This window comes from Porites lutea, chromosome 1, assembly GCF_958299795.1.
Source record: "Porites lutea chromosome 1, jaPorLute2.1, whole genome shotgun sequence".
In the NCBI taxonomy this organism is placed as follows: Eukaryota; Metazoa; Cnidaria; class Anthozoa; order Scleractinia; family Poritidae; genus Porites; species Porites lutea.
This window is the reverse complement of record NC_133201.1, coordinates 9,592,108-9,616,796: the sequence shown is the minus strand read 5'-3', so window position 1 is coordinate 9,616,796 and position 24,689 is coordinate 9,592,108. Positions and strand designations below refer to the sequence as shown.

Below are 24,689 nucleotides of genomic sequence, written 5' to 3'. Positions count from 1 at the left end.
AAGGAGGATTTCTTGGAACTCTTGCCTCAATTGGAATTCCAATGGCAATTAGTTTAGTATCTAAGATGTTTGGCTCTGGGCTTCAGGTTGATAGAGATGGATCATCTAATACAGCAAATGTTTACGTTCCACATCCTCCTCCACCCACACATGGTGAAGGTTATCCTTATCACTTACCACCACCCTTTTTAGGTACATGGAAAAAGGTAGGGTCGATGTAGGGTCGATGTGGGGTCGATGTTTTATTTTGGCCTCTTTGGCCTTTTCGAGAGAAAACAATAGAAAGCAGGAGGAGAAGGATTATGTTAGTTATCAATACAGGCTAAAAAGGTGCCCTTTCTGCCCTTTCTGCCCGATCGGCCCCTTGAAAATAAACAATAAATTCTAAATTTTTCGTTCTATTTCCGATAACTCGTGGACTTGAGTTAAATGATTTGCTAATCGAACGAAAAATTTAGAATTTATTGTTTATTTTCAAAAATAAAATATGTTGTGCCAAGCCTCTGTACAAAGGCAAACCAAAGACTTGTTCGAACATACTCTAGCCTCTATTGTTTTAACATCCCACGGCTAAAATTTGCATACGACTAATCCAATTGTTCCACTCCACTGCCTTCACCTCAAATTTGCATACGGTGCAGCTTTCAAACAAAAGACATGTTCAAACATGCCATAGCCTCTATTGTGTTGCAGGAAGCAAGTAAAAAGTTACCTACGACTAATCCTTGACACAAAACATAATTTTATCTTACTGAAATATAACAGAAAAGTTCACTGCTTCCTACCTGTTTCCTCGTCCCTTGGACGTTTCTTACTTAAAGAGGGTTTGGTATGAGCTGTTTGCTGGTGCGCTCGGAATGGCGCCATATTGTGGAATACGTCTCTGCAGGTAGTACATTTGTATTCCCGTTGAGCTGCTCGGCGTTCGTGAACTTGTTTTTCGTGGCGTTTGAGATCTGCATTGCGAATAAATGACTTGTCGCACTTTTCACACTGGTATTGTTTTTCGTTAGTATGTGTCTGTTCATGGCGTCTCAGGTTGTCCACACGAGTGAAAACTTTTTTACACGTCTCACATGCATGCCGTGCACTTTTGGCGGGCGGTAAGTCTACATCCTCCTAAAACATCAAAAGAATCGTATATTAACTACCTTTACAAGCTAGAGAAATAAAGTACTTACTAAAACACTTACCTGTGCTGCCCTTTTCCTACCCATGCCGCTCTGAACTTGGTTGGAAGAAGGTTCCTGAATATCCTGAAAGAGTATAATTGAATTAAGTGCGACGAACAATAATTATGCTATAACATTTCAATAAGGACTCATACCGTTTCAAATTCTTTCTCCCAATCGCTCCATGGGTCCATCACTTCGGGTGGAATAATGGAATCCACCAAGGGAGTGCTGGAAGACTGATCCTGGAATGGAACTACATGTTACTAAAAGAAATTATCACTCAATGACATTCAAACATTAACAACTTACCTCTTCCGGAAATGTTAAGGTCATCATTCGATCCAACATCTGATCGCTTGGTATCTCGTTGTGCCAGATGAAATTTTCAAACTCTTCCAAAGTGGTGAACTGGTTGAAAGCCATGACTACTCGCACTCAACTTACTCACAATGTGTGAATGATGCGCTTGGCAGTGAGCGGGCTTTTATGCCGTTCAAACAATAAAAATACGGCAACCAACCAGAATGCTTCGTCAAACGAGACAGCCAATGAGCGTCTTTCTAATTCCGGTCAACCAATCAAAACAACTATGACATCACAGTACCCTGGAATACATATGACATCATCTTCCGAAAATAACTAAAACCTGTCAAACCGGTTATACCAACCATGACCGCCACAAGATAAAAATAGAACATGACATCATTGATAAACCCGTCAAACTGGATATACTTAATGAGATTCCTGCGCATTTTATTCATGAGATCAAGACAATAGCCTATGACGTCAGCGACGTTAATGTATTCCTCCGCACTCTAATGAGAATCCTCCGCAAAAAAGAGGCCTAACCGGTCCCTCCTATACTACTCAACTGGTTTCAATCTAACTTAAGTAACAGGAAACAGCAGGTGCATGTAAATGGTGTTGCTTCTGATACACGTTTTATCTCCACTGGTGTGCCCCAAGGATCGATACTAGGACCTTTGCTGTTTATTATTTCCATTAATGACCTTCCAAAGTCGTCCACCGTTTTTTCTACTAGATTATATGCAGACGATACATCTTTAACAGCTTCTGGAAGCGATCTTGACGGTTCATTGCGTGAAATTAACAGTCATTTACCAGCTGTCTACGAATGGTTATGCAGTAATAAATTGACCTTACAGTCAAGCCAGGTCAAGCGTACCCCCCAAGAGTCCATTAATGAATTTATTATCCAAAAGTTGAATCCGTTGCTAGTTGTAGATTTCAGATTGATCTCTGCACTCTTGCATGAGTAATGAGCCGTGAATTCACACGCGAGGCAGTTATGAAATTTCTACCAGCTCCGTTTTCCTGAATTTGATGTAAATGTCTCCTAAGAAACTTAATCTATTCAAAGATTTTCAATCTGACCAAATACAGGGAAGTTCTCGTAAAATATTCACTGCTCATTACGCATGCAGAAATGCCGCTTTGAATTTGACACCAGTTACGGGAACGACTAACGGATTCATTTTTCAAATAATCAATTCATTAATAGAATCTTGGGGGGTACTCGAATTTACACATGAATAAAAAACGTAAGAAGTACTTAAAGAAAATATTAAGTCATTTCAAAAGCTAAAAAATTCTCTCACTTTTAAAACTGTCAGGGGTGAATTTACACATGACTGAATCAAAGAATTTTCTTTTGAACTTCTTTACATCAGAAGAGCGGACTAAAGCATTTTCACTTACATTGTTCCACAGTTTAACTGCATTGTAAAAGAACACCCTCTTCATGGTATTGGTACGTGGAATAGGAAGCCGATAAGGCAACCGAGACCTTGTATCATGAGACTTGTGGTATTTCAAAAGTAACAGTTTCTCAGAGAGGTAATGCGGTGCACGTCCATCTAAGATTTTCTTGAGCAGAGGAAGTCTTCTTTCAATACAGATTTAATCGATGGGTAGTCACCCAAGTTCCAGAAATAGTGGCAGGGTTCTAGCCTGAAACGGAGCACCTAGTATAATACGCGCACACCTTTTTTGAACTTTTAAAATCTCATCCAATAATCCTGCATTACAATTTCCTCAAACGGAGACACAGTACTCAAGAATAAGTTTAATACCAGCATTAAATAAAATGATGCGATATTTAACCGGTAGGAGTTTTTTTAATGCGAGCCAGAACAGCAACGCGCTTTAGGAGTTTTTTTTTCCTGAGATTAGCTACGTGGGATGACCAAGATAGGGAGGGGTCAATATCTAGTCCCAAGAGACGTTCCTCCTGAGTTTGCTCCAACTGCCTACCATCCAAACACAGCGAAAGGGCAGATTCTTCGCAGCGGGAAAGCGTTTGTCGAGTACCAGCTATCATGTATTTTGTCTTTTGGGGATGGGCAGCCCTGCCATGATCTTTGGTCCATGTCGCCGTATTAGAAAGATCCCGCTGAAGTTGTACCTGAACATCAGTCAGATTTGAGGTACTAGCATAGAAAGTATCATCATCAGCAAAAAGGCCTTTTCTATTCTTCCAGGTTAAAGACAGGTCGTTGATAAATAGGAGGAAAAAGACAGGGCCTAACATTGAGCCCTGGGGAGCTCCAGAACTCAAAACTTCGGTATCAGATAAGGTTCCTGCAATGTTGACACACTGTCGACGGTCTGACAGGGAGCTTTTGAACCACAGTAATGCTGACGAGGAGCAACCATACATTTGTAGTTTGGCTACTAACAGGTCGTGATTTACAACATCAAAGGCCTTGCGTAAATCTAAGAATATCGCACCAGCGTTTAAGCCTTGATCCATTACCTCAAGCCAGTCATCAGTCATTTTAATCAATATAGATTCAGTTGAGCGGTGAGGACGAAATCCAGATTGTGTTGAAACAATAAGGTTAAATGAGCCAAGATGCAGCATTAAATGGGTGCATATGTGTCTTTCAAGCAGCTTAGAAATAACTGGAAGAACAGAAATCGGACGATAATTGTTTGGATCGGAAGCTGGTGCAGATTTGTGAACGGGCGTATTACATGCTAGTTTGAGGGCAGAAGGACAGGTACCAAACTGAATGCTACAATTTAGAACCTTTTGAGACTTTCAAGAATAGCCGGGGAGATGACCTTTAGTAATGGAGCACTTATTCCATCGAGACTCATAGCAAGATTTGTAGGAAGTGATTTCATTAATTTATCCACAGAATTCACATCGAGAAGTAGGATTTCAAAGTTTGCAGTAGATGGTTTTATGTAGTTTACAAAGCCCAAAATGTGTGATAGGTCGGGAGTAGCAGGCTGATTATTGTCGACAATAGATGACGCTATGGAGGCGAAATGCTTGGTAAGTTGATTTCCTTGATCCCGAGAAGCCGTTTGGCATTGATTTTACTTTACCACTGGAACTAAGTTTTTTCAACACTTTCCACAATAAGCGAGAATTCTGCTTGCTTCCTTCAAGTTCATTTTCGAACGCCACAGACTTGGCCTCATTTAACATATGCGCAACCTTTATTAAAAGTAGCTCTTGGAATTCTTCCATGATCTAGTAGTTTTTTGAGGTGATCACGATGCTTGATCGCTTCCTGAATTTCATCCGTTAGCCAAGAAGGTTTATCAGGCGATTTTACCCGTTTCTTTTTCATTGGAGCGTGTGTCAACAACATCAACTACAAGTTTAATCCAGGTGTTTAGCATTTCATCTGAGTCATTACTGTAGGTGTCGAGTATGCTCCAGGGTATTGTTTAAGTCAGGCTTACCATTCGAGATGCAGTATCGCTTCATACTTTGCAACCCTCTTACGCATCAAGCAAGATGCAAACGAAAACGATGCTATCCGAAATCGGATTTCCGACAGTGACAAGTGAAGTATTTCTCAACCAAAAACCCAATAAACAAACTAGCCATGAACAACAGAAGACTCCTGATAGCAGCTGAATTTAATTTTGAACATCAAGTGCAAAAAGGCAGTTAAAAACATCACAAGTTGACACAAAACTCTGTCAGCTTTAGCTGTCAAAGCAAACAACATTCAAGATGCCGCATACATTTTCCGCATGAACTCACCTGTCAAATTTTGACCAAAGTGTGACCATGGTGAGCAAAGTCAAAAGCAACTATCTGCCCTGCTTGCAACTGCTGGCTGAATTTTCGGGTGCGAGGTCAGTTTTAAATCAAAATTTTAATTGTGCGGCACAAAACACAACTTATTTCATATGAATTAGAAAATTAAACTTGAGCCTGCGATCATTTAAAAACTAGTAACTTGTCATCGGATAACTTCAAAAAATATTTGACCTCGATGGGTCAACACCTGACCGCGATACGGTCAAGTGATACTGGTCAGCGGATACCCTGTTTTGACAGCTGTCAATTGATCACAACATTGATGTCTAATGGATGTGTGCATTATCATTGATGTGCTCTCAAACTAGCTAGAAAGTATGAGATTGAACATTGATCGCGATCTACTAAAACAATTAACTGGACAGCTTCCAAATAAATCACGTCACCTCGATGAGTTGACACATCAGCCCGCGATATGATCATGTGATACTGGTCAGTGGCTATCCTGTTTTGACAGCTGTCAATTGACCATTTTGTGAATGTCCAATATAGTCAGGTCTCTTAGTGCAAAATATAGGCCGGATCGTTACAGACGTGACAAAAGTGTCAAATTTGGCACAGAGCTTCCTTAGCACCTACCGATTAATACTGGAGGGGGTGCCCGTTACAAATGGTTCTAATTACAGATAAAAGGCGGGGGGAGGGGGGGGGGGTAACTTTCACCTATAATAGCAGATTGGGTGCCCTGTGGCGAGTACTTTTCTTGTTTGATTTGGCTAAAAAACATTTGTTTCAAATTTTTAAGTTTTTTATTTAGTAATGTTTAGTTGTTGTTACACTATTCAAAATAGTTTAACACGTACATAATACTGACTAGTGCCCAGTCTCCACACGGTAAGTGTGGCCATGTTCACTGTGTGGAGGGGGACATGCGGGCTCACGGTATTGCGGTATTGAGCTTTTTTTCAAGCGGTATCTCGGTAATTTTGATTTTAATATGCGGTATGCGGTTTTTCATCCTTTTCGTTTACGGTATTCGGCAAAAGAAGATCGTTCGCAGTATATCAGTACCATTCAATTTCACTCACCTGTCTAATACAGGTTAATACAACGTGCAGCACGAACCACAGTAAGCTAAACAGGTTAATAAAAGTTACCCGACTTTTGACTTAATGGTAATGACCGAGCTTTTCAATCGTTCTACCGATCAATTCAAGGTCTTTTCATGTTTTCTCCCGATGTCTAAAGTTGATTTCTGGTGCATACATGCTTGAGGTGGCAAACTCGCGAGATTGATACAGCTTTAAGTAAAACGTGACCAATCATAAAATTCGGTATCGGTATTTCGTCGAGTTTGGACACGGCATTTCGACTAAGACTTGTCAGTGAAAATATCATTACATATCAATTTAAACAGATCACAAAGCCAGATTTCAAAGATGTCATACAGTAACATAAAACCCAAATGCATCACATCCTAAACGATAGAATCGTTAAATTTTGACATGCCACATAAACGACCTCATGAACCGTAACTGACAAAGCGCCCACTTTGTAATTGTACAGCTAAGATTAGATTATAATTTGCTTCGTTGGTAACCCTGTCCTTGAGATAATGATTAAAACATGTCAACCTCGTCCTCAGGGGGAAAAGGAGGAGCAAGGGTAGCACAGTTGGTTAGTGCGCAGCCTTCGGTGCGCGAGGTCCCGAGTTCGATCCCTGGTGTCAACACGTCCTTATTTTAACTTCTCTCCTTTCTGTGTAGCTTTGACTAGCTTTAAATACCCTTACAACGGAACATTAATGGAGAGAGGGGGGTAAAAGGAGCGCACCGTCGACCTCAAGCTTATCAGTTATTATTACTGTCACGAGTTATTGACGTAATGGTCGCTTCACCTTTTTCTACCTTTTTATTAAGCCCTGAGGACGAGGTTGTAAAACATGCCTCTTCAGGAATTTTTAACACACTCTATTTTTTACACATTTGCATTTAAAAAGAAGTGTATGAGGTTCCTGCATGCCTGGACACCTGTAAGGAGTTCATTCACCTAACAGCCCTCGCACCAGAATGTTTATGGTAGGTCTATACGATCTTTCAAAAAAAAGGAAGGTCGTCGCGTGCGTTACAATTCACAAACAAACTAACTTCAGAAGAGCTGAAAGTTACAGGAACAAGGCCTCTTTTAGCCAACTAATGGTGCATCATTTATGAAAATGAATGTAATTTGTTTATTGCAATTAGGCGAATACCCCGCGGTCACGAAATCTTACGATCATGAATTCCTCAAGAGCAATTCAGTTACCAACTTTTCACAAAATAATGCTGTGGAAAATCAGGGGCACCCAACGAGAACATAGTTCAAAACCACTTATAAGCATAGCATTGTTAAACGTATTTTAGTATTTAAACTGTAGATATAGGCTTATCTTTGTCCCCTAAAAATTTTCATCTGTTCGGATTTCCTAGCTGAAAGTGTAGTGATCCGAAAATTATAAGGATCAAAACTTACCTTTTCGAAAATTTCAGCCAGAAAAAAGGCTCCCGAAAATTCTAGGTGAACTCTTTAGGGCAAAAATCCGTTAAAAATGGGCAATTATACCATTTTTTGGATGATCGAAAATCTTAGGAGACGCAGGCAAGCAAGAAATTTTACAACAAATGTTCCGAAAATTCTAGATCTCAAATCGTCTTCCGAACAGATATTTTCCGAAAATTGACGTTGGGTGCCCCTGGAAAATTACAGAAAATACCAAAAAAAAGATAGGGTCAACAATAATTATGGCCTGGTTCCTTATAATAATGGAGTGGTCATGATAAAGAAGCCCATCAGCCCCAACTTTGACCACTCAAACAGATTTCTTTGCACCCACTTATGCCTATGTTGCCACATCAGGAGCCTAGAAATCGGCTCCTGGTCACACCTTGTTTTTATTGATGAATATCATTGTAAAGAGCTTTACGAAATATTTTGTTAGTAGGGGTGTTTTGAACATGATTACAATTTAGAGATGGTGACGAAAACAAACACAAAAAAAGTCACAAAACGAGACGCATGAAACAACCGCAATCTAATATTCGTGTTACACCGATATAATTGCTCCTTTGGCTGCTATGCTGACGTTTTTGAAGATGGAAGTAGTATCACAGCTAGTCCTGGGTTAGGTATACCGTTTATTACCAGTTTCACTGTTCCTGTGAACCTGTTAACATAAACGTGGGGGACCCCAGGTAGGTGTGGTAACCTGCCTAGGTGGAGTAAAAAATAACCCTCCTTTACTTGCAATCTTACAACCCCGCCATCCTGGGGTGCACTTTTGCACTTTCTCAAGATTATTGAATAGTCGCTAAGCACGTAAACAAGAAAAATACTGGCAAACCACGTCTACGCTCACTTGCTGCTCTTGCATCAACCTTCAGTGTTTTTTTGGCTTTCTATTGTTATTATTAATAATTATGTGAAGCCACCCGGCGCCAAAGTGAATTTTGCGCGAATTTGATGTATCAAGAATCCGACCCCGACTAGCCTGGGTTACCTCACCTTGAAACGTTGACATGGCAAAATTTGACCTCAGCTGAGACGGTTACCCGGTGTGGCAGACCGGGTTACCCACCTTGAAGGGTCACCCCACCTATCATGTAAACGTGATCAAATTAAAATGAGAGATTATATGGACAGGCGGGTTACCCCACCTAAGTGGGTTACCATCCAAACAGGCCCTAAAAGTTAGCCCGGCCCCCTTTCTACAGTTGCAGCCGTTAAAGCATTCACCATTTATCATTTGAGTCAATCTTGTACCACTTGAGTCTCACTTTTACGACTTGATAAGCTGTTATTATTTTTGGACATGAGTGCTTCAGTGCCAAATGTATAGGCTTCATGATAAACTGTGCTGTTTTTTGAAGCTTGGGCTAACTTGTTTCTTTTTTTCGTTTATGAGACCAGATTCTTTTTGTTTGTTTTTGCTTTGTAACTGCGGGAGAGTAAATGATATGACTTGTGCCACGATGCTTGCTTCTCTGTCAAAACATGCACGTGCGTCCAGCAGATAAAGAGAGACTGAAAGGCATCCAGGCCTATGTTAAGCTGAAAAATTAATTACCTCCTTAGGAAAGAACTATTTTGGGTTCTTTCATTTCGTTATTTGCTCTTCATGAACAGCTGTCATAAATCCCTGATAATATGTGAAACAGACTCTTTGACAATTTCTTTTTTCTGAAATTTTGTGTGTGAATCGCTATGCCATACGCCGCTTTCTTTAGCTTAAAGTAACATGTAGTGACAAGTAATACTTGATGAATAAGGCTTAAGCCACACAATAAGGCCTCCTCTAAGTGAAATACATTAGAAAAGGGAAGAGAACCCCAGAAGCTGAGTACTTGCATGTTATGAAGCAAAGACGAGGCCAACTTAGAAAGGACTTATGAAAATGTGGGCGGACTGTGGACTTGCTTTAAGGGCACAGTAATAATCAACTTAATTATACAATCAATAAGCTAATAATGGATGGGAATGCCAGATGTTCGAGTGAAATTGTTGTTTACAACATGAGAAGAGCATTCTCAGTGATTTAAGGTATTAAATAACAATTTTTCAATCAAAACACCACAGGAACCCCAGCAGGTGAAATTTACAATAATTAAATCCTGTTTAGCACGCTTTAGTGGCATATTTGCATTGGGCACCCCCTCTAATATTCATGGTTCTGCAATAAGCTATTGCTGTGCAAAGTTTGGTGCTTTTGTCAACTCTGTACCGATCCTGGCCTTAACAGACCTGACTATATCAAAACAAGGGAAATTTGTTCCTCTCTTTGATTTTGGCGGTACATTTTCAATTTGCGCTTGCGTAAAAGAGTCATCGCCCAAGATCCCTCACTCGGTCGTGTTTTGATCACAAACGCCTTGTTAATTTTGATCGAACCGCTCGGGAAAAATTGAAAAATGACGAGGGGAAAACTTTACTTTGGACTTAGAAAATTAGCAAAATGGAAAGCCCTTATATCATAGTTAAATATTTCAGTGGTACATTGAGTACGTTTAGTGTACAGAATCAGCACGACGACAAAACATCCGAAAATGGCACTCGATTTTAGTGAGACGCCGAAAGGGGCGTGGTCGCAAAATTCAATTAAAGACTATTTGTACCCCTTGAGTTTCATATGTATAAGAGATTACAAGATGTAAAATCTAAACTAAGAGTTAAGTACATAGTACAAAATCTAAAAATTATTATCTAGAAAAGGAGTAAGATCGTTTATCTAGGGTCTTTTTTTTTTTAATTTCCAAATCATTTGCTCGAGAAGGAAAATAATTTACACCTTTTACCTCGTCGGTGGCAAAACTGAAAGAAATGAAGTGTCCAAGCGAAAGCACTAAAAGTTTAACATCGCGATTAATATAAGGTAAGTACCTTAAAATGTTTTAGAAATGCTGTTCAATTTCAGCTCTGTTTTGTTCTTTTCTAATACCACGATTGCAAGCGGCGCACTCTTTTCCGTGTTTTCAGAGGCCATGTTGTCTTTGAAGGTATTTATTTCTTCTTCTGTATATGTCTTAATCGACCCTGGCACTTCCTCCGTTGTAGCTTCTCCGTCTGGTTTGGTTGAACTTTTGCTTGCCATTTTCTGGGCTGTGTTCACAGGATTTTCTTGCTTTCTCGTTGTCGCTAGCGAAAGAGGTTTTTATGCCTCTCCAAGAATTTGTAGTTCAGTTCAAAACAAGGAAGAACCTCCCGCTCACTTTAAAAAACGCTTGTTTTTGTTTTTGGCTCTTCAAAAGGTGACAATGGTTTTGAAAACATTTTAAAATGACATTGCAGAAAACCATTTTTGCAGTTGTTGTGTTAGATTATTTGACGATAGTTGTCACGTAGATGCGAAACAATATAAATAGCCTCGTTTTCAACTCACAATTTCACGCTAAATACCTCGCTTCGTTAACCAATCAGAATACGAGATTTTACTCAATTATGCGATTCTAGGCAATATGTTAATATTGGCGCCTCGTGTATTTCTACTATACTGGCTGCTGTTAATAGATCATTCATATAATCAGGGCAAGCACCACTAATTCTTTTGTAAGCTATCAAGCATCTTTTAACATCAGACTCAAAGTAATATAGCATCCATCCTAAGGTATTAAACAGGTCTACGCTACTATGGTGTTTTTGGGCGTCCAGAAAAATGCGTGCACAGCGTTTTTGCAGCTTGAAAATCTTATCACTATTATCTTGGCTGCAACAGCTTGTCTGAGTTACGCTACAATATAATATTAAAGGCTTGATAAAAGAATTAGAATAAAGTATACACTCTGTTCTTAGTAAGTAAGCCTTAACTCTACTAAGTATGCTAATACGCTTTGATATCTTGTTAGATAAACAGTCAATATGAACATCAAAACTAAGTTGTCCATCAATATCAAGGCCCAACAGTTTAACGTTAGTGGCCTGTTCTAAATTACATCCTTTGAGCTGTATCTCAAGCTTGCGATCTTCGTTGTTTAAACGCTTTCCCAGGCGTTGACCATCAATTAGAATGGTCTTTAAGTTTTGGAACAATTAAGTGGAAGTTTGTTGTTTGTTGCCCACTCATCGACGTTGTAGACCTCTCGGGAGAGAGTGTTCTCAAGATCTTCTACATTAGCAAAATCGGAAGCCGCTATAGGCCATGCCGAATCCGGAATCGTGTGGACGTTAAATCCGAATACTTTTTTTATCCAGAGTGACGTAACAAGATATACCCCAGATCTTTACCGTGAATATTCAAGATCATTCTTTTTGGACTTCAGTTTCAACTCTTACAACAGGTGTGTAGTTTTGAAAACCTAGCTATGAGTACTGTACTTTTCAATTATGCTAAACCGCGGCTTGACATTCTGGGGATTCCTTTCATATCGGACTAACGAATTTTACGCCGTAAACAAGGCAGGTTAGACAGCGAACTAGTGCTTGCCGGTACAATCAGCGAATCAGTTATTAAAGAAGATTGGCGAGAAAATTTTCGCATGAGCCGAAGATCGCTTCCGCGCCACAAATTAGCTGACGAACTGAGGGTGAATCCGGATACGTGTGGACGGGCAAATTGCATGATACGCTACGTGTGGAGGTGGAAATTTTTTAATCCGCAAAAAATGAAAAACAATAAATACCAAAGCAACTAATTTGCAGATTTTATTTAATGTATTTAGTATTCCGGAATACGGGCAATTGAAGACGCCCTTAGACGAGTCACATTCGTCTTTTCTACTAAGATAACAAGAATTGCTCCTGGCAAAGATTAATGAAGGAAGGTTTGAAGGCCAAAGACACATTTTATGTGGAAAAAGCATATTGGTTTAGCTCCGGGGTGCATACTTTGGAAACTAGTTATTGGGTAACGGGATGCTTCAGATTGACATATTGTTTAGCATTCCTGGGGCTGGTTTCTCGAAAGCCCCGATACAGTTAACAGGCCCGTAGAGCTGTTGTTGTTTACATGCAAGATAGAGGTTTCAATAGTTTTGCATCTAACATGATAAAACTACCAATTAATGAAAAAAAAATGGAGTAGTTTGCTAGCTTAAGGATCCGCGCCCTTATTCTTTATATTTAGATTTGAACTTTGATTTCGGGCCCGAAAAGTTTCCGGGACTTTCGAGAAACAGGCCCCTGGTCGAAATATATGTGTGAGTTGTCGAAAATATTTTTTTGCTGTTGAAAGGCATTCCAGCAAGATCGCCTCACTTTTCAAGGACTTATTTTGATTCGAAATACTTCTTTTGAACTGTTCACCAGAATTGAAAATGGCAAAACTCCGGAAAGTATTTTAAAAAGCAAATTGACTGCGGAAATACAAGAACAAGTCAAAGTAGTGAAGTTGATTACTTCTATAAGCTTCAATTTGATTTAAAGTCGTAGTATCTGCGGAGACCTTCTGATAACGTAAAAGATCACAGTTTAACCGATCTTTTTTTTTGTAAGAGAAAATAGAAGATAAATTATAAGAGAAAAGTATTAGTTTCATTATATTTCTATAACCACCAAATATAAAAATTTAAAAAGTGGTTGCAAAAGTGCACAGTGTAGAATGGGTTAAAACTTACCCTCTTCAAAACTGATCGAAGTCCTATCGTCGTTCCGCCTTCGGTAGCTGAATATCTCCGAATGAATTATTTTGTTCAGTGTTGGAAAAACTTTTAAGCCAAACAGCTTATTTATTATTTATCGTTTCTAAGTGACAAAAATTTATCTTACTAAGAAACCATCTAACTAATTCATTTTAACATTAGTGAAATCCATTAAAGATTTTGTAATTGCATGCCTGTGTAATAATTCATGACCATTTTCACGGAAGAGTAGAACCTATTTCCCTTATATGCTTTGGCCATTTCGAAAAAAGACTGCCGATGCAATAACGAGAAATCCTGTAAAAATTGCATAGTTACTAACAACATCCTCCAAACCATTTTGCTTTTGTATTTGGTTTCCACCTTCCTATTTAACAGTGTGTATCGATGAAGAGTGATTTTGGGCCTGTTTACAAGGGAGTAAGGTAACCTTTACGTAAATTTTTATGAGTGCTTGGGCTAAAAATTTTTCAAATTTTTAACAATGAAATAGTAACGAACTCTTGAACATGTCTGTAAAAATAGCTTAAAGTCTTGAATAAACTGTTAAAAAACAAACTCATATTGTCCAGTTGTGTGAACGTCGCCCAAAAAATGAACTTCATTTAAATTCTTAAGTCTACAGTAATGCTTCTGTTCCGGCAAGACGGAGCAATGTTGTCCTGGATGAGTGAGCTTCACTAACAAAGCGTTTACAAGGCAGGTGGCCCATGCCCCCAGCTACGGTTACTTAAACCCCAGTGTTACCCCGCCTACTTGCTTCTTAAACACGTCCTCTGAAAAAAATGAAAAATATGGGAGATCTAAGGTAACCCTAACACGATGGTGACTTTACCTGGATCTCCTTGAAAAATATAAACAGGTCCCTCTTTGCGACTTAGTGAAATCCATTAATATTGGCCCGGTATTGCTAAAGCATCTAAGCTACTCGATTCAAAAAATCTTTGTCAAGCACTGAGACGTAAAAAGGTTAAAGGCCAACGACTTTAAGTTGGATTAGGTTATTGGTCTCCTACACATCTCGGATTAGGAATTGATGTATTTGTACACTTTTAGTGTTTAAACCACTTTAACGACCCAAGGGGCATCCAAAGACGGTTAATTCCCCTAAATACATTGAATTCCCTTTTTGGGATATCTAGAGTACTTCTCGACCTATCTCGGAAATGCACTCTAAGCGGCACCATGAAATTTGTATCTGTTTAGTCATCCAAGGGAAACTTACAAGGGCGTCAGTATTATTTTTCGATGGTTTTAGAATTTTTCTGATTCCTCTCTTCGTCACATCCTTATATCCGAAAATTTCAGATTTCCTTTTTGTATGCATTGAATGATAACTAAGTATGGGGAGTGAAATGTGACAGTTTTAATAACTTCCGAAAATGGTAGGGAATTTAAAAGAAAATATTTAAAAATCGTACATAAATGAAACCCTTTATTAAGAACAAGGAAGACAAGACTGGTACCAGTCGAACAGCTGTTTAACGTATTCCGCTTTGAAAATGATGGTAAGTTCAGCCGACAGTTAAATGATCACTAACACTTTGTTCTGGTATCACATGTTTTCTGATTCGCATTAATTATGGAGGTAATTAAGTGAACGACTAACAGATAAAGATGATGCGATTTGGCCCGATACTAAAACCGCTAATTGTCATACCTCCCCGATCGTGTGAAATGCAACTGTTCAAAGACACATTTAGAAAATAAGCAGATAAGTGATGTTTTACGGTATTTTAACGACGAGGCCCAGATTGTTGTGATGGCCGATCAGTCTGAGATTTTAGGTCGGTGTCTCCTAATTGTTTGACTCTCGATCGTTTCTCCTGTTATAAATTGAAGTGATGCCTGGAACAGTCTTAAGTATTTCGTGGATGGGAAATTAAACGGCAGCTAACTGTCGAATAGCCGATTGTCTGTGATTTTCCCCCAACACATGAAAACCCGGCTGGCACCAGTTTACAGAGTCACGTTAATTTGCCATTTCCGACCAAGTCCTGCACTTCTCACGTTACGAACGTCTCATACTAGAAATTTGCACTTCGACGAAAAATAGAGTTCGGCGTTTGCACGCCTTGTAATCTCTATTCTTCGTTTGGAAGGAACTTTAATCGATCATGTTCGCAAAACAGGATGTCACCCGACGACGGATATCTGTCAAGGAACAAAAAATTTTGTCGCCTGGTCGACTAAAAAAATTTTAGGCCTCCAAACTCGAACTCGAACTTGAACTCGAATCCAAACTCGAACATGTCCTACTACCTCTCTCGGTGGCGTCTAAAGTTTGATAATTGGTAAAACTTGATAAAACTTTGGTTGGTGTAAAACATCGTTCGCACGACAAACAAAATTTTGACTAGTGCTAACAGCACCTTAAATTCACGTTTTCGGCAAACGGAAAATTGGAAAATGAAGATGAGATTAAACGGGAAAGCTGAAAAAATCTCTCATTAATTCTGGGAATTATATAAAGAAAACAGAACTATCAACTGTGTTTTAATAAATGCAATAGCAGAACACAAAACTTCATGCTTAATTACAAGGCATCGTGTAAGAGACTTATATGCCTTGCTCCGGGAAATTTAAATTGTGGCAACAGATTCAGCCGAATTAATTGGCAACCACGATGCTTTTTAAAATTACCCAACGAAAAAAAAAACAAAAAAGACAAATCCGATCCTGAGTAAATAACCAGTTTTACCGTATTTCTAAAAATAATACAACTGTTCAAATAAAAGCTAAAAGCAACCGACAAGGTGTTATAAGTTGAACTGCTAATTAAACTGTTAAGTGTTGGCTTCTTCTGTGACCAGTTTGTAGCTGATAGAAAACGTTCATGATCGCAGCCCAGAGTAATCCAGTGGTTCCCTTTCCTGAGAGATTTCAATAAAAGAGAAATGAATGCATTCAACTACGAGGGTGATAATCCATCTGGAGTCTTTTTTTTTTTTTGGTTATGCCGTCTACTTTAATAAAACTGAAGCAATTTTTCTCAGGGGAACTGTTTATTTTGACTTATTTTAATATCCCTGAAACCGAGGGAAACTTGTGAAAATGTAAAACGATCTAAATGATATCTTCATTTTGATTTTATGGCGTTTTAGTTTCGTTTTAGCCCCGCAACTGGGCTTGTGCCATCCTTCGTTGTAAGTTGTTTTGTCTTCAAAGACTGAAAATTGTACACTGAAAGCCGACAGTGTTCCTTAACAAACAAAACTAATTGCTTGTTCTCTTTTAAATTACACACATTTTACTTTAATGTTGACTTTCAAAAGGATAATGAATTTCTGAATAATTTTTCAGTTTAATCACTGAACAACTAGACCTTTCTCCTGTTCAAATACCCACCGTTTTTAGTCTTGACATTTTAAGGAATCCTGAGCAAGGAAACTCGAATTCTTTTACACAGGGGGAGGGGATAGGTATGTCCACTGTTCAGAAAGGGGGTCATTTTGTGGAAGTGTCAACACTTTTGACCCTCATTGTAGATGTAGGGATATGAAAGTCATATGAATATGAAAGTCATAGGATTCACATGTTGACCTTTTTCAGGCTTCAGGTAGGGAAATCTGTCATTTTGGTCTGTAAAAAGGCCCAAAAGAGCTAAAAGATGCCGTTTTGTGAAAAAGTCGAGAAAAAGAGTTGGCTTTTCGATTTATTCATGTATTACATTTAAAAACAGTGAATTTACAGCAGTTAACAGGGATGTTAAGTCCTAGACTAGGTATGTGAAAGGGGTACCATTTGTCATAGAAGATATACGAAAGGATTAAATATACTTTTTCTGACAGTCAAAAAATGGTATATAAAAGGGTAAGGGGTTGGACCTCGGGGCGGAGCCTCCCCGTATAAACCTTTGTTGAATACCCCCCACCCCCGGGATAACGTATCGTTATTGTTATCGTACATGCGAACCGCTTTCTCAAAGATTAACTTATCATGTAGTCCATCTGGGTGAGTCTTCAATAAGTCGTCTTTGGTCACGTCGTCGCTTGGCCGTTTTTGATTTGAAATAATATCAAAAGCAATCGGAGTCAGTGTTAGCTTAGCGTTTTATCTTTTATTAAACTAGACTCCTATGTTAATGACAGGAATTTCCTGATATCGACTTTTAACAATCATTGAAATTTTTTCTTTCTAGTTTTGTCCTCGAAGGGTTCAATCAAGTTTTAATCTTTGTTTTTATTCAGGCTTGCAACAGCTAATAATTACTCAGTCAAGATAAATCTCACAGCAAGATCCTCAACCATACATAGCGTTCAGCGCTAAAAACAAAGCAAAAAAAAGGTTACGTATCCTGCTTGCATGTGTTGCGCTAAAATACACGGATGTGACTTAGGGACCGACCATTAGAAAAGTTATGGTGGGGGGGGGGGGGGGAGGGGAATTTTCGAGCCGCAGGGATTTTTTTTCGTTATCAAATTCCTTGTATGAATTTTTTTTAGGCCATAGCATGAATATTTTGTAGGGTTAATTGGCGTGCAAGAATTTTTTTTCATTTAATTTTCCCTTGCGCGAATTTTTTTTTTGTACTTCGCCCGCTCCCGCCCCCCATAAGTTTTCTAATGGTCCGTCCCTTACGCTGCACGCTTCGTGGACACATTATCAATTCAATTTAGACATCAGGAATCCGAATCAGTTCTTAACAAGGGCTATTTTTATATAAGTAAACATTCGCTTCCTCTTTCCCTTCAAAACATTTTAAGCCTTTTAAAAGGCTCTACAGTCTCAGTGTAAAAGGACAAACATGGATGTAGTCCGTAAAACTGACTGGTACCAGTAGGACAGCCGGTTCAATAGGCCATTTGCACTAAGAGGTCATGTGACATCGTTTTTATGAAAATGAAAGTTATATGATTCTGCCTTCGAAAAACGATTAGCGGGTCTCATCTTAAACAAAATAATAGTGATTTGATTTTTCAAACCCGCACCATTTTCTTGAAATGAGTAAGTTCGTAGCTGGTCACGTGATCAAAATGTGATGTTTAAAGTTATGAATTACCTCTTTCTGAACACAAATTTTGCACTTAAACTTCAACGAAAATGTTGAAAAGATAATGTGGTAACGTTTACAGCACATCTGAGCGTAACTATCAAACGTTTAACAAGATATAAGCAAAAAGTTGCTTTAGCCACGATGTTGGAAGGCGGCCAATTCAAATCATATTACTTTGTTGAAAAATCAAAGTGCCATAAAATATCTCCCTTAAATGCGTTTCCTCTCAAATTTCGGGTGAAAGATAATTTTTACGTTCTCTGTCAATTTTTGGCATCAGCAAGATTCCAACTCATTGTTTAAAAGAAGCATTGGTCACGTGACCTCTTAGTACAAGTAGCCTATTATTCCGTTATGGTACTTGCGCTGTGAATCAGGGCCGGGTTGTTCAAAGCTTTGTTAAGAAGACCCAAAGTTAGTGCGAAATTTGCACCCGATATAAAGGAATAAAGGCAAATTCAGTTAATTCTTTTTGTCTTCAATTAAATGACAGAACATTATCCGAGAAAATTCTTTTAAATAACAGAAAGAGAAACCCGGATTAAAATTTAAACCCGGGTTAACGCGAATCAGCCTTACAACAAATGAGTCCCCCAAGGCAAAACGCTTAAATGGTCACGAGCACTTTGTTTTAGTGGATTCGAATTAATTATTGACGACGTGATAAAGTGAACGACTGACAGATTGAGCTGATGAGATTTGGCCGGATAAGGAAACCGCTAGCGCTTAATCGCATACCTCACCAATCGTCCATGGGATACAACTGATTGAGAATACATCGCGAAAATAGGTGGTTATTATTTTTAGGACGCGCACCTGATTACTGCGATGGCCGGCGATCATTCCACAATCGCATTCACAATCGGATTTTTAATAATCAGTCGAATATTGTTACTTGGTACTAATTTTCTAATTGTAAGACTCTCCTTTCTCTCTCCATTGCAAATTGAAATGATTCGGCCGAAAACTGTCTTAAGCCTTTTTTGGTTGGAAAACATTAAAAATTTCTGATTGTCTGTGATTTTTCCGACCTGTGAAAATCAGGTTGGTACCGGTTAACTGAACCACGTTTATTTGCCATTTCCGTCCTAATGGCCCTTCTCGCGTTACGAATCGCATAATAGTGATATTTAGAAACACTTTACGGGTAAGTGCTACCGACTGCTTCAATCTAGCATGTTAGAAATGAAGATGGGGTAGGATAAAATATAGGGGAAGACAAAACAGAAAACTAACAGAAATAAGCTACTTATAATATTAAAAACCAAAATACAAGACTATCCTTATAAAAAAAACAAAACAAAAAAAAACATGAACGTCGAGTAAGACATATAGAACCTTACATTAGGAGACTGTGATAACCACTTCTTTATTTGAAACTTGTCAGTGACGACCACTCCACTATAACTCAGACTCTTTTTAAATTGTTCAGTGCAGCACTGCCAGTTTCTTCAGCGTATTCCTTAACATTTAACCAGTACTTTTCTGAGGGAGATATTTATTAAGCTGTACAAGGTGGCTGTTATGTTGATGATATATTTTTTTTGAATTGACCATTTAATAGTTGTTAAGCCTTGTCTTTAACAGCGTAGAATATCAGAGCGAACAACTGCTTAATAAGTAATCAACAAGGTTTTACACATAGACTAAGCGCTGAGATTTTCTTTCGCTTGCGGGTAACACAAAATATATTCTTTGTATGCAAGTCACACTTATTAGAGTACGTATGTTTGTTGACTCTGGTTTGATTGAAAATTATGGAAGTTTATACTAAAGAATTTGACTTTTACATCCGTAGACAAAGTGTGTCATTATTAAAATAACACATTTCCAGTGAGACCTTCGAGTGCAGTTACCATATATTATCAGTATGTTACAACATGAAATTCAGGATTTGTTTGTGAATTTTAATTCATTTTGTGCAAAATTTAAAGTCAGAGAGTTAATAATCTTCGGAAGAGTCACTATACATCTTTCATGGCAACAGAATCGTTCGCTACTTCTTCGAGGTCGACAGCAGAATCCGACGGTAAGGTCATGTCCGATGGCGCTTTGATACACGTAGAGGAGAACGCAATAGACGCCTCGTGGAAGGACGTGTTTCCCGACAACTCAGACATGGACGATATACTAGTGTCAGATACACTTGTATCATTTAACATGGCATCGTTTAGGCTTTTGTCATTAGCTCCGACAACCGTTTGAGGTGTATTAGCGGTATCCGTTCCACTGCTTGATGTACTGCCGCGTTCCTTAGGGCTGTCCTCCAGGGAAATGATATCTTGTTTCTCGGCGCTCTCTTCTGTTTCTCCATTTCCGGAATGATTTGAAGATTCACCTACAATAAATAGGAGAACACAAGCAAACATGTATTGGTGCGTTTGCGATTAACTAAAAATTCGAACTAAGTATGAACCAATGAGAAGCAAAAAAGTCAAACCAAAGCCCAGGTTGTTAATCACCTACATGGGCGAACCGGTTTATGGTTAAATGGTAAGAAAAAATTTAGCACTAGTGAATTCAATTAAGGAAACGTGTTTACCGTTTGGAAAATAAGTCCCTTTTACCAAGAAACGGCCGCAAAAGCCTGAAACTGGTATCAAAGATGGGTTTCAAGAATTTTGCTTTAGAATATACCGTCCGGAAAAACAGGCCCTTTTAGATGTTCCGTTGCTCCTGGAAATTTTCCTTGAAACGACACGAAACCGGAGACATTTTGTAAATGGTAAAAAACCAAACAGTCAATTGCATGCAAGCGTATTCCCGCGCAAAAGCTCAAAGTAAAGGCAGCTGTGACCTATGTACACGAGCGTATTTCCGCGCAAAACCTTAATGAAGCCAAAGACGAAACTAAAATTTAACACTCGCAAACAAAACACGTGTACTTACCATTCATACTGCTAAATTCCAGCGAGGAGACCTTGCTAGCGGGCGTATCTTTGCTGCCTGACAGTTCAGTAGTACCAGCTATTTCGGAATCAGTCAAAGAAGACGTTGTTCTTGTTCTTTCGGTTGATGTTACTGTCCGCTGCCATGATGGAATGCTGGGAGGTGCTGGTGTAGAGCCAATCATGGGGGACGGGAACTGTTTCCTGTGTAAAACATAATGAGGAGATACATGTAGTGCATAGATTTAGCCAGAGCTAAAAGCAAAGGCCTCGTTCATGCATTTTAAATTTGCCTCAGACCACGGACGTTAAGCTTGACATACTTTGATTTTTTCCTTTTACTTCCATCTTTTATTTGCCACTTCACATTATAGACTTTTACAAGTATTTCAAGAGACAATTAAAACCTGATTTAATTTTGGGATTAGCTCTATTCTAGTCACAACCAGTGGTGAATGGTTTTGCGGGATTTGAACGCGAACGCAAGTAGGAACGTTGGTTTACGGTCGTTTCGATACCAGCGTTTCGATACAAGTTTTTTTATTTAATTTACGTGTACATAGTTATATGTACTTGGTTTAAAGAACGAAAAATATTCACCCAAAATGTTTTTCATGTTCAGCCGAAAACTTTAAAACTTGAATTGATCGAATTTCTTGTGCAATATCACTGCTTGAGTTCGTATCGAAAAGACTTGTATCGAAACGACTTTGTATCGAAACGTCCGAACTCTAGAACGTTAAGCCGTCTGCGTTCACACTGTACTGGATAGCTGTTACGCCGAGACGAAAACCATACCGAACAGGTATTCACATGATGATCATAGCTGAAGTAAATGAGAATGAGAGGGAACTGAAACCCACTGAGAAGGACATAAATAATCAGGAGTGAGGACTGGGATTTAGTGCACCAGACCCACCCGGCCAACCTCTCAGCCAGGATTTTCGATGTACGTGAGCAACTTGTTTCAGTTCTTTTCTTCGATCACAACAACAACGTAGAATTTGTTGATCTTCTTTATAAGTTACAAAATACAAATTAAATCAAACTAAAACAAATACAGAAACACAAACATCCTCTGCTTGCAAATACTTTATGTACAGCTCTACTTTCATATTTACCTGTTCAAAAGAAGTCCTTTGAGTGAAAGTATTTCGCCCTTTAAATCGCCAACAGTATAGCTCTCAGATGGCAACAAGGCAACCTTTGACTTTGAAAAGAACAGATTCAATAAAAAAAATGTTTAATGCGGCATTTGCTTCAAAAGGACTGTTACTAAAGTAATCTGTTGTTATAAGCTGTGCAGAGCAGAAGAGGGTCGAAGATTGTCGTTTTTAAATTTCTGTTTACTTATTTATGATTTTATCTAATAATGATGATGATGATGATGCAGAAGAGAAACAGGAGGAGGAGGCTTGGAGGAGTAAAATGACAAATTCCATTTTGTAATACACCAAGGAAAAAGCAAGCATCGGTGTCGGCAGTGTCCGTCAAAATCCCAAGAAATTTTCGAAGCTTAGGACACTTACACTCCCTCTTACAAAGTGCCAACATAGTGTGCTGCTACTACTATGAGTAGCATTCTCCATAAGAGGGCTCTATGCATGCAAAAAGGTCATCTGGCCCACTTATCTCCTTTGTGCTGTGCAACTGTTTTGCGAAAAGGGATTCATTTGAATGTTAACACCATAGGATTAAAACTTAAGGTGATGTTACACAAGACAATTCACAACGACGATTTTTAGCGCAATGCAGCATTGCAACATTGCTGCAACATTGTTTCGAATGGTTACAACATTATTCCAACATTCTAATGCTGTGTTGCGCTAAAAATAGTTGTTGCTAATCGTCTTGTGTAACATCACCTTTAGTCTAGGAGTGAAACGGTTAAGTTGCAACCTCCACTTTCGCCCCTTGACATGTACCTGTGTAGAAGCTAGGTCGAGAGCCAAACTGTGAAGTTTATTCTGCTGCTGTTCCAACAGACCCTATGAAAAACAAACAGACATCTAATCTATACCACTATTGACACTATTGTGTACTCAAGGAAAAACAAAACATTGCAGGAAGTACCACCACTCACCTGAACAGAATCTAAGCTTTTTTGAACTAAAAATAAGACAACAAATTAAACAGTGGTTAGTTTTGTTCTTTTATCATAATTATTGTTATTATTATTATTATTATTATTATTATTATTATTATTATTATCATTATTATTATTATTATTATTATTGTCTCTATTATCACAGTCTTTGCTGGTGTTCTTTTTGTGCATAAGCCAGGCGCAAACCATGCACCTAGAGCGTCAGTCACTCAAGTCAATCATTCTCTTCATACACTGAGCACCTTTCTAAGGATTCGTGCAGATCCCAGCATGCAGATCTTTTGAATCTCTGTCATACTAGCTCTCTCTGATACTTTCTTGATGTTTTCTACCATACCCTTCTTCACTGTACCAAGCGCACCAACAACCACAGGGATCACTACGGTTTTCATATGCCCAGTCTTTGTATTTCTAGTTCTAGGTCTTTGTACTTGCATTTTTTTTTCAGTTTCCTTCAGTGCGATATTTCTATCTGATGGAACAGTCATATCAATAAGTTTGCAGGTGGAATTCACTGAATCTTTAACGATGATATCTGGTCTGTTCGCTGTTATAGTTCTATCAGTATTGACTGGCATGTCCCACATGATGGTGATGTTGTTATCTTTATTGTGTATCATGGTCTCTGGTTCATGTTCGTACCATTTGTCTGTAATCCGGTCAGTATAAAACACGGACTGCGGACTGCGGACCACGGACTGCGGACTGGGTATAAAATACGGACTAGGTATAAAACGCGGACTCCGGACTGAGTATAAAACACGGACTGGGTATAAAACGCGGACTACGGACTATGTAAATAAAAACAGCTTTAGAAAGGTAAAACTGAGAGAAATGGAAAGCGGACTAGCAAAAACAGTAGTCCCAGCTTTAACATTCCCTTGGCTGTTCACGTAGTCTATTCTTCCCACGGAGAAGGAAGGTTATGCCGGTACTCAAGGCAACTGAAATTTTACTCTGAATTTATGAAAAGAAGGAGTTAGAAGAGTAGAGATTTCAATTTGCAGTTTTAAACCAATAAGAAGCACCGAATTAAAAAAATGGTATTGGTGTTAGTCAGATCAGTAAAATTCTTATCGAATACCACAATTCCGTATGAGGACTGAATGAAGAACTCAGACGAGAAGGTCAATGTAGGGCATTCCGCGATGCACAAAAGCGGTATTTAGGGGGGAGGGCAAGGGGGGAGGGATTACTCACATACGTGAAAAATAACCGCAATGAGTCATCCAACGTTATATTCCAAGCGATGATTATGATGACATGATTTACACCCTGCTCCTGATCCCCGGAAGGGGGTAGTACTGGGAATTCTTGGTGGGGGGTGGTGCCCGGTTCTCCGAATCCTGACCTTATTGCAGACCAAAAAATGTGATTTTCCACACCCATTT

At 38.8% G+C, this 24,689-nt stretch overlaps 1 protein-coding gene across 1 annotated transcript in view; it reads right to left on the bottom strand.

Annotated features, from left to right (window-relative positions):
• Nucleotides 1-20,196: 20,196 nt before the first annotated feature.
• The window catches only part of LOC140945096 (uncharacterized), a gene marked incomplete at its 5' end in the record, with an annotated part of 12,778 nt that continues 8,285 nt past the window's right edge, over nucleotides 20,197-24,689 (bottom strand). The window contains 5 exons of the mRNA XM_073394191.1: nucleotides 20,197-20,641; nucleotides 21,193-21,395; nucleotides 22,313-22,401; nucleotides 23,117-23,179; nucleotides 23,275-23,300. Of these exons, the coding sequence (XP_073250292.1) occupies nucleotides 20,268-20,641; nucleotides 21,193-21,395; nucleotides 22,313-22,401; nucleotides 23,117-23,179; nucleotides 23,275-23,300 (755 nt within the window). The remainder of the gene's footprint in view (nucleotides 20,642-21,192; nucleotides 21,396-22,312; nucleotides 22,402-23,116; nucleotides 23,180-23,274; nucleotides 23,301-24,689) is intronic.